Source organism: Rhodamnia argentea, chromosome 3 (assembly GCF_020921035.1).
Source record: "Rhodamnia argentea isolate NSW1041297 chromosome 3, ASM2092103v1, whole genome shotgun sequence".
NCBI lineage: Eukaryota > Viridiplantae > Streptophyta > Magnoliopsida > Myrtales > Myrtaceae > Rhodamnia > Rhodamnia argentea.
In genome coordinates, this window is record NC_063152.1 from 19,944,983 (window position 1) to 19,956,060 (window position 11,078).

Below are 11,078 nucleotides of genomic sequence, written 5' to 3' on the forward strand. Positions count from 1 at the left end.
AGTTCTGAGAAGGTGGAGAGGAGGATGATGAAGGCTGAGAGAGGCCGTGGGGGTTGGGGGTAGGGCAAGGTGAGGGGGAGGTAGAGGGTTCTTCAAATGGAGAAGATAGTTTTATAAAGCAAGAGAAGTAACCCTAGCACTCTCGACTAATATCTTTCACCGATATTAGTTCTTCGGCTTTTAAATGTAGAAAAGGGCCATGTGGCAATTCCGAATAAGAGTGATCCAGATAGTTCGAAAATCAACACGTAGATTATGCAAAGATTTCAATAAGATTGCACTAACGTGAACTAAGCCGGAGTTTAACTCAATGGGAAGGCTCGGATAATAAAATTCTAAAGAACCGACACATAGAAAATTGGTAGAAACTGCACAAATGTAGACCAGACCGAAGTTTGACTAGATGGGGTGGCTTAGAAAGTACAACTCCTACCAAAAATAACAAATCAATGTATCCAAACCTTGCTAGAGTCTGACTCAACAACAATGCCTGAACATGCTTGGACACTATATCATAGTTTTACTTGATAGCAAAGTATCTAAGATAAAGATAAACATCGGAGTTTGAATCAACGACGAAAATATGAAAACTACAGCTTAGGAAATTAAAGTGCAATATGGAAAGTAAAGATAAAGATAAATTTGTTGATTTGTTGGGGGTCTTCTCGATGGGAGCCTAGTGGTATTTAGAATAGTTAAGTATGTAACTACCCTTCGAAGGTTATAGCTTTCAGTGAACGGACTACCACCACGTTCATTATTCCTCATGAGCTCATTTGCCTAGGTCTTCAAGCAGTTGTTTCAGCTTGTATGATGCACTATGTAACCGTCAATAATCTTCAAACTACTCGTAGTGGTTTGATTCTTCTCTCCTTATACTTTTATGGACCGTGCCCACATTTTACACTCTTTAGGAACTTCCGACCCGAGTCTTAAGGAGATTGTTTTAGAGCTTGTATAACTGTCGACAATTCTTCTTCCACTGTGTATTTGAAGCTAGACCGTTTGTCTATTTCAGCGCGCTTTTCAAAAGACGTTCTACATTTCTGGCGGCCTTATCCATTATCGACACCAATATTTGTAGCTGTTTCGTCTCCCTCATCTCGTGTAGCTTAGCTAGACATGTGATATTGATCTGTGCTAGTGTCGATAGGCTTCTCCAACTGAGCGATAACCATAAAGTCTTCATGTGCCAGGCACATGACCTTCTCATATCTTGATATTATGCTTCAATACCTTCTCCTCATGTTTTAGGCACATGTGTTGACGGACAAACTATTTTGGGTGTTAACGTATGTCCCCTTTTAAAAGAATTAAATTATTAGTTCTTTTAAAGAATACCTCAACTTCGCGTGGGTTCCTTCGTGGCCAAGTTTCAAGTGTAACCCGGTCTTGAAGCTTTATTCCTCGCGCTCAACTAGCTAGGTTGTAATTCCTGTGGTATTCTGACATGTTTCCTAATCATCTATGGATATCGAATCATTGTAATTATATTTCTCTCGGATCTCCAGCCTTTTTTAACTTCGGCTTTGAAAGATCAAGATTGAACCTTTCTATTTCTTCTCCTTGCATTCCAAAACCCTAAATCCAGTCCATATTTCTTCAAGCATTCTCCTAGTTCAAATGGCATCAAGTTCATCTCAATCTTCCCTTGTGAAACTCATAGCGAATTTCGATGACCTAGGATGAGACGATTGCTTTGATAATTGCCATTTTCGTCTCTTGAACTGTGAAGACCTGAATTCCACGAAATTGGATTAACGAATGGAATGATCGATGACGGGTTGAACTAATAGGAATTGTGATTTGGAATTCAAGTTATGGTGCGGTGAAATGCGGATTAAAAGTTTAACGTGGCTGTGAAGGTTGGTCCAAGAACTAGATGGCGAAGCTATTAATTATCTCCACTCTAGCCTTAACCGGCCTAGCCCTCACCCATATAAACCCACTTATTCTCTCTCTACCTTCATTTTTCACTCAAGAACCCCCACGAACTCACTCCACTCTCTCTTTCATTTTATTATAATATTTAGATCTTATTACTTACTTAATTAATGTTAACTATAAATTCTAGAAATTAATTTTAGTTTTAATTAGATTTAAAATAGAAAATAAAAGAAATTATTTTATCATACAATCACAAATTATAAAAGTTCGTTGCGAAATTCGTGCCCGATCTCACTAATTTAATCGCTAAATTATTGCAAAATCCATCAATGCGGTTGTCGCTAAAAAGAAACGACTTTTGAGACCAAAAAATTCGTCACTAATCGCTTTTCGTCGCAAATGCGGTAGGTAAAATTCGTCACCAAGTTAAGTTAGCAACGACTTTGGCTTGAGAGTTTCCGTTGCAAATTAGCGATGAAATGTGCCACGAATAATTTCATCGCAAGTTAGTGACGAAATCTCGTGCTTTTTGTCGCAAAATCTTGCCAGTCCAATTTAACGGCGACATAATTTTCGTCGCAAATCACGAATTTTGTCACAAACACATTCGTGGCAAATTAGCGATGAATTTTTTTCGTGGCAAAATTTGTTGCTAATTTGCCACGAATGTTGTCACAAATACATCCATCGCTAATTTCTTTTCATCACAAATTAGCTACACATTTTGCCACGAAAACAAATTCGTCGCTAATTTGCCACCACTTTTGCCATGAAATTGTTCATCACAAATTAGAGACGATTTTTACCACGAAAATATTTCGTCGCTAATTTGCGACGAATTTTACCATGAACATTCACACAGTTTTTTGTCGCTAAATTTTGCGACGCGGAATTGGCGACGAAAAAGTTTTTCGTTGCAATTGTCGTCGAAAATTTTTTTAGAGACGAATTTTCCCCATTTTTTTGTGGCAAAGTTCGTCGCTAAAGTCTTGTTTTTTTTGTAGTGTTGAGTGATTTTGTAAAGAATAATAGATCAATCAGATTTTCTAGGATGGGTATCAAAGAATGAACGCAAATAATGATAAGATACGATCATATCAAGGCCTAAAGGCATGCCACTAACCAAGAGTCTAGATTGGGATTTGGGACAAAAGCTCACCACCAAGGTTTAAAGGATAACCACCAACAAAGGCTAAAGGGCGTTTGGTTCATTGTCGAGGAAGAATCTAATTTTCCAAGCTAAAGAAATTGATGTAAAACAAATTTAACTCAAGAGAGGAATTCTCATTCATTCAATCTCATCTTATGTTTGTCTTACAATGAGAGCACTCCTCAATTAGTGAAAGGACTATGACAACGAAAAAGGAAATAGAAGACACAATTTCATTCACCAACCTTGTACCGCTAATAACAACCTTAAAAGATCTACTAATTGCAAAAGAAATAACTCCAATCAGCCTTCCATTGATTTGTCTTTGATTTGGCATCAAATCAGCAACTAATTAGGCATATGGCAAGAGTATATCCCATGGAATCAGCAATTAATTTGCTAAGCAATTAATCCGGTGCATCACCATGAAATCCTTACTCAATGTGCTAAGCAATCAATTTGGTAAATTGCCATGAAATTAGAAATTAATCTGGTGAATCAACAATCTTACTAGTAAGGGAAATAGTCAATACTTTATTATCGACAATCCTAATCAATAGTCTTAATTTTGGTATGATCCACCGAAGCAAGTTATGACCAAATCAGTCTTTTCATGAAGGAATAAGGATTAAGCCGGATCAATCAACGAGTTTAGAATTGAGATCGAGAATCGATCTACAAAGCCCGATGCGCCCGCATCTCAGGGCTATGTATTTGCTTCTCTTTTAACCTCGTTTGTCATATGACTGGATGTCTAAACCCAATCCCTTGATTGCTTCAAAAATTACTTCAATACCGCACGACAACACCATTCTAGGGAGAAGAAGAGAAGGATTTAAGAAAGTCATGGGTATATAAGAACACACTTTTTTTTAGAAGAGGGCTAGTATTCCCAAACCATTACAAAACCGTGTCTTTTATATGCCAAACATGAACGAGCTTTGAGAACTCGTGGTTTACAATAAGACAACAAACACAACAGCGAATAGTGAATAGCTATAGTGAACAGTAAAAGTGAACAGTGAATAGTGACAGTGAACAGTATCTTGTTCGTCATTATTTACTATAATATCACTATCAGTCACTTTTTCCACAATACAAATACTATTTGCTATAGTGAAAACTAGCCTCGATGTTGATCATCTTGAAGAAATCATTGGCGATTTTTGGACGCATGGACAAATTTGAGATTAGAGTGAAAGTTGGACAATTTTTATAGACAAAAAAAAGTTCTTGGTAGAATTGAAACTGAACTAAGGTTTGGGATTTTCTAGGTTTAGGAAGATAGCCAATGCAAACACTATTGATTAAGTTATCCTCACATGTATTACAAATATGGACAAAATCAAGGTTTTAATATAAAAATATGGGATATATTTACTAGAAGTTTTAAAAATTTTCATGAAAATGCAATTGAGTCCTAAAATTTACAAAAAGTGTAATCAAGCCCTAAAACTTGTCAAATTGATCCAATCGAATATTTCCGTATACACCATCAATTTGTCTTAACAAAAAATGCTGACGTGACATTTCAAAATTAATTTTCTTATCCTACATGGAATTTTTAGTTATTCTATTTTCCAAAATCTTATTTAGATTATATTAAAATTGAAAAAAAGTTAAAAAATTATTTGAAAACAAAACTAAACTAGAAAGAAAAAAGGGTAGGGCCTCGCCAATGAGCCCTTGCCACCACCGCCCATCGTTGGAGGGCCAACAGAGGTTACCAACCTTGGGGGAGGGTAATCGGCCCTTGCCTGCCCTAGGCGAGGGCTAATGAGACTAGCTAGGGGCGGGCTAGGCATCGCCCTGGTTTGGGTTTCCATATCTGGGTTGAAAAAACCTAGGTGTGGGTTTCCAAATTTTGTTTGAAGATACCCGGACCTAGGCAATGCCGACTCTCCCCTGGGCCAACGACCTCGCTAGGCTAGGGCTCCCCGGATCGGGATACTTGAGTTGGGATACCCGAATCTATCGTATATTGTTGGTCTAGTTTGTGCTCTCTATTTCTTGGTGATCGTTTTCTCTACTCTGTTGAAGCATAGCCTAATCAGAGCCCATAATCGTCAAACACACATTGACAGTTTCATAAATTCTAGGCTGGAGATGGACTACTTGAATCTATCGTAGCATCCCTCTTCTTCAATCCTCCTTTATCTTTGGAAATAGCCCCACAAGTTCGTTGACTTCATCTTAGGGCACGCTTAGGTCTAGGTTTCATCAATCCGGATCCGGTCGAGGCTTTGCCTGTGCCTAGTGAACCTTGCCGGCCCTCGCTTAGGGCCGGCCACCCTCCCCCGGGGTTGGCGATCTCCGTCGTCCCCTCCGGCGATGTAGCAAGGTGGTGGAAGGGCCCCCGACTTTTTTTTTTTTTTTCAGTTTTGTTTTCGTTTTCAAATAATTTTTTGAGCTTTTGTTTTTCAGTTTTTAATTTAATTTCAATAATATTTCGAAATATAGAATAATTAAACATGCCACGGAGGATAAGAAAATTAATTTTAAAATGTCACGTTAGTATTTTCTATTAGTTAAATTGACGGTGTTAACGGAAAGACTCGATCGGACCACTTTGATAAGTTTTAGGATTTGATTGTACTTTTTGCAAGTTTTAAGATTCAATTGTACTTTCATGACAAGTTTTAGGACTTTTAGTGAACATATCCCTAAAAATATCTAACTTTTTTTGGTTGAAATATAAATGTATAACATAATACTACAATAATCAATACTTTTTTTTCCATGTTTTCCATGCAAACCCATAAGACGCCAATTCAATTACTGTAAGGAAAATGATAAGAATTGTTTTTAAGTTTTGGCCAAATATATAATGTGGTCCCTAAAGCCCAACGTGCAATGTGGTCTCTAAACTTTTAATTTGTCTAATGTGGTTCATGAAGTTTTGATACATGTTTAATTTAGTCCCCATATTATATAAAAGTGCTCAATGTTATCCCCGATCTTAAATTGATGGAATGAAAAAATTGAACATTTCTATATAATTCAGCGATTACATTGAACATATTCAAAAAGTCCAAAGATCATCAATAAATTAAAAGTTCAAGGGTCACATTGCGTATTGGACTAAAGTTCAAGAATTACATTGGATAAATTAAAAGTTTATGAACCACTTTAAATATTAGATCAAAATTCAAGGGTTATTTGTGTCATTGTATCCTACAGTCACAATGATTTTAGTTCTCCTATTCTTTTGTCCATTATTTTTTTTAATATATGAAGTGGTCCGGACCCTTGAATATCATCTTATCTTTTTGTTCACACATGTAAAACATTTTTATTTCTTGGCGCAACGCATACACGTGTCCATTTTTGTAGGGTTTCTTTTTTTTCGGTAGGATTCATTTTTCTAGGGGTTTAGAAAGGCAAAACCAACCAAAAACCAAAAAGAAGTAACCGCGCACGTAAATGTAAAGAAGGCAACAAAGTATGAACGCTTTGCACTTTCCCCATTTTTTAGCACACATGCACTTTCCCCATTCACCAAGAACAAGATTCCAACTTTCTCACGACTACAGAAAGAAAGATATTCCCGAGGTAAAAGTCCTTTTGCATACAAATTATGAATATTCCACCCATTTACTATGGAATTACATAAAATTATTACCATATAAAATATCATTCTCAAGAGATCCCTCTTTAGCAAGGATTAATAGTACCTTGCATGATAAAATTGCTATACTCAGATCTCACGTCTACGTATGGCAATAGCTCAAAGACTCTTATGGAAGTATCTATAATAATCAATTCGTATAGATCGAAGCTAAAAGGAAATAAATATCTTTGCGTTCGTAATTCATCTATTAGAAATTCTCGTGAGAGAAAAACGTCTTTTAATTAGCCACGGAGCAAAACGTGATCCTTAAGCTCCGTTTGTTTCATGAAAAATAAATTGTTAGAAAAACATTTTTCTAAAAATGAAAATGAAAAAAAAATTCGTCATCAATGAAAATATTTAGACATAAATTTTTTATCGATAATGGAAATATTTTCCATCGATTAATTATTTTAACATGTGCAAACGATCATTTTTAGGGAAATATTTTCAAAATCATTCATATTTCACAAAGCAAATGGAGCCTAAATTAATAAGAGCATAAAAGGTAGGCCACACAATTCTACCAAATATACTTAATTTTAAAAGGAGATCATATTAATTACTATGATCATTTTAGGATTCCAAAGATCCCCCCCAAAAAAGCGCCAAAATGGGAACGCTGAGGTGTAAAACCTGCCCGAAATTGGCGTCCCGCCGCTTTGGCTGGGCCCCGCATTTGCCGGCTCAGCTGGCAGCTGGTCAACCCTTCCGAGCTGGCAATTCCATCAATAACAGCCGTTGGATAACCTGGGACCCACAGGGAGCGTCCCCATGATTCGACTGCTCAGATTCACCTAGGGCTCACTGGCATCCGGACCATGCGATAGTTTTCCTTTTTCTTTTTTCCTTTTGTTTACTTGTCATCTATAAATAACGCTCGTGATTCCAACTATTTGTACTCCACAGAGATCCCGGATTCTCTCAGATTCCGAGAAACCGCATTGCTTCTCGGACCTCGCCCCCCGCTCAATCTCTCCTCCGCCGCCGTCCGCCCGCCCGCCCGCCGCCGCCGCCGCAGTTCTCTCCTGATCCTCTCCCGACCCAGGTATTATTCACGACGGTTCACTTTTGACCGAGTTTCTCGTTCCTCGTGGGATTACGCTCTTTCAGGGACACAGCGCGACAGATTCGCTTCCGGGTCTCGACCGCTCCGCTTGACGTTTTTCAGATCTCGTTGTTTCCTGATCTTTCACCTTCTTTTGATCTGCTTTCATCGTGGGTCGTGAAGCATTCGCTCGTCGACATTTCCATGTTTTCATCGCAGTGTGTACGCTAATCCATGTTTCTTATGCTTGTCCAACGGCTTTTGATGGATTCTGTCTGTCATGTTTCTTGATGATCCAGACGAAAATGGGGGAGGTCGTACGTCGGAGAGGGTGTTGCTCGAAGCAGGAATTCCTCCCCGAGGAGTCCTTCGCGAGCTTCGGGAATTACGTGAAGGCCCTCAGGGAGACGCCGGCGAGGCTGCGGGACCGGCTGGTGACACGGTCGCTGGACACCACGGAGCTCCACGAGGTCAAGGCTCGGAGCCAGCACGAGATGAAGCGGACCCTCAACTGGTGGGACCTCATCTGGTTCGGCATCGGGGCCGTCATCGGCGCCGGCATCTTTGTCCTCACGGGCCTCGAGGCGAAGGAGACCGGCCCCGCTGTGGTGCTGTCCTACGTCATCTCCGGCATCTCCGCCCTGCTCTCCGTCTTCTGCTACACCGAGTTCGCGGTAGAGATACCCTCGGCCGGTGAGTACAAACACGACGCCGTCTTTATTGTTTCCACCCTTCATTGATAGCGACTGTCACTAAATTTCTAAGTTGAGCTTAACAATCTCAGGTGAGGGCGCACCATCTCACTAAAAAGATTCAATTTTTAAATGATTTGTCTTGACTGGGAGGGACACCCGTCAACTTTGACGTGGATTTGTCTAGTTCTTGAGGGTGTCCCAGGAGGAAGATGATATTCCCAATTCCCGCACGTCATCTTCAAACGATCTTTGACTTGACAAAGCATTTGCGGCTGTACAATTCTTGTTTGACATTCATTTGTCCTAGATAGTTGACGAGTCAAACTCTCAAAGATTTCATTTTTCATGCGTATTGAACCGGAATTCCAGACTTTTCTTGTATTTTTATGCCACTGAGAATGAACTTAGATTGGTATATTCTAGTTGAACTGCTGTAATATGCGCGATTAATTTATTTTTTCAAGTCATATACCAATGTCAAAGTTTAACCGTCTTCCTTAATAATTGAGTTGTGGAGCTTGTGATCCATACACATCTTGCGAAGCTTGCAAACGATGTGACTGAATATGATTTCTTTCTCCTCCTTCGTTCAGGTGGATCATTTGCGTACCTAAGAGTGGAGCTCGGCGACTTTGTGGCGTTCATTGCTGCCGGCAACATCATCCTTGAGTACGTGATCGGCGGCGCTGCCGTCGCGCGCTCCTGGACGTCCTACTGCGCCACCCTTTTCAACCACAAGCCCACAGATTTCCTGATCAAAGCGCACGGCCTCGCCGAGGGTTACAACCAGCTTGACCCCATAGCGGTCGGCGTCTGCGCTGCGGTCTGTGTCGTCGCGGTTCTAAGCACCAAGGGCTCATCCATCTTTAACTCCATCGCCTCTGTCATCCACATCGTCGTCATCCTCTTCATCATCATCGCGGGCCTAACCAAAGCCGAGCCGAAGAACTACTCTGATTTCGCTCCTAATGGGGCGCGAGGCATCTTCCAGGCTTCAGCAGTCCTCTTCTTTGCCTATATCGGGTTTGATGCGGTCTCGACGATGGCTGAGGAGACGAAGAACCCTGCCCGGGACATACCCATTGGATTAGTGGGCTCAATGGTCATCACAACCACTTGCTATTGCCTGATGGCCGTAACGCTCTGCCTCATGCAGCCTTACAAGGAGATTGACGAGAACGCGCCTTTCTCAGTGGCGTTCCAGGCCGTCGGGTGGAACTGGGCCAAGTACATCGTTGCTGCTGGCGCGCTGAAGGGCATGACGACCGTACTGCTTGTCAGTGCTGTTGGACAGGCTCGATATCTTACGCACATTGCCCGGACCCACATGATGCCGCCCTGGTTCGCCCGTGTTAACGAAAGGACGGGGACCCCGGTGAATGCCACTGTCACCATGCTTGCTGCGACAGCGGTCATAGCCTTCTTCACCAAGCTTGATATCCTGTCCAATCTCCTTTCAATCTCCACCCTGTTCATCTTCATGGTTGTGGCTGTCGGACTCCTCGTCCGTCGCTACTATGTTAGTGGCACGACCACAGCTGTGGACCGCAACAAGCTCGTTGCCTGCCTCGTCCTCATAATTGGGTCTTCTATTGCAACGGCTGCTTACTGGGGCCTAAGTGAAGGCTGGATAGGATACGTGATCACGGTGCCCATATGGTTATTGTCAACTGCAGCATTGAGGTTGTTTGTCCCTCATGCCCGCAATCCGAAACTGTGGGGGGTGCCTTTTGTCCCGTGGGTGCCGTCGGCCTCCATTGCCATCAACATCTTCCTTCTCGGATCCATCGACAAGGACTCATTCATGCGGTTTGGGATCTGGACCGGCTTCCTGTTGCTGTATTACTTGCTGCTCGGGTTACATGCATCGTATGACACCGCCAAGGAAGCTGAGGAGAGCAAGAATGAGGGGGAAATGAAGGTGAAGAGGATTGAAGAAGGAATTTGAGACAATGCAGTTTCATTAGCATGTACAGTGAAAGAGGTTCTAAGATTGCTTCACATTAATTCACTTTTCTAGGAATTGTGTAGATGGTATTGTGGATGTGGTATGGGTTGTGTCGTTCATTTCTTAGGCTAAGAGGATTGGAGAAGGAATTTGAGACGAAATGCAGCTTCATTTTCGTGTACATTGAAAGAAGGTCATAAGATTGCTTCAGCTTGATTCCTGCTTTCTTTTCAGGAAGTTGTGCATATGGCATGCGTTGTGCTGTCCATTTCTAGGATTACTGGTTGAGAAATATTATCAGAGAAATGCCTGTGATGATCTACAAAGATATATGACAATGTACGGAAAAACCAAAAAAACAATTGGACCAGCATTTCTTGAAAATGTTTTATGGCGAACCATCATCTAATAGTCATCCGTCTTTGATGAAGCTAGTGTATTGTCGACCATCTAGGCGTGTGATATTCATTACACTGTGAATACACCGTCGAAGGATTACAATCCGTCAAGGCAACCATCCTGCCCGTCAGCTATGACTTAGCTGGTTTGACGACCATTTGGATCATGAATTTGCCAGTTCGAACAAGCTTCCCCACAAGTCCGATTCTAAAAGCACTAGCAAGAAGCGGTGAACAAAAATTCCACGCTGAGATGAAGTATCTCCATTGGCAGACGATCAAAGATAAGCGATCGATAGAGGTTCATGACCACACTACAGAAAGCCAGAATAGAAGGCTGAA

The 11,078-nt window shown here is 41.1% G+C and overlaps 1 protein-coding gene across 1 annotated transcript; it reads left to right on the forward strand.

The window, feature by feature from the left end:
* Nucleotides 1–7,526: 7,526 nt before the first annotated feature.
* On the forward strand, nt 7,527–10,661 carry LOC115728614 (cationic amino acid transporter 1-like). Its single transcript, XM_048275751.1, has 4 exons — nt 7,527–7,695; nt 7,995–8,388; nt 8,984–10,444; nt 10,540–10,661. Exons 2-3 carry the CDS (start codon nt 8,001–8,003, stop codon nt 10,336–10,338), a joined length of 1,743 nt encoding a protein of 580 aa, XP_048131708.1. The 5' UTR covers nt 7,527–7,695; nt 7,995–8,000; the 3' UTR covers nt 10,339–10,444; nt 10,540–10,661.
* Nucleotides 10,662–11,078: the final 417 nt, after the last annotated feature.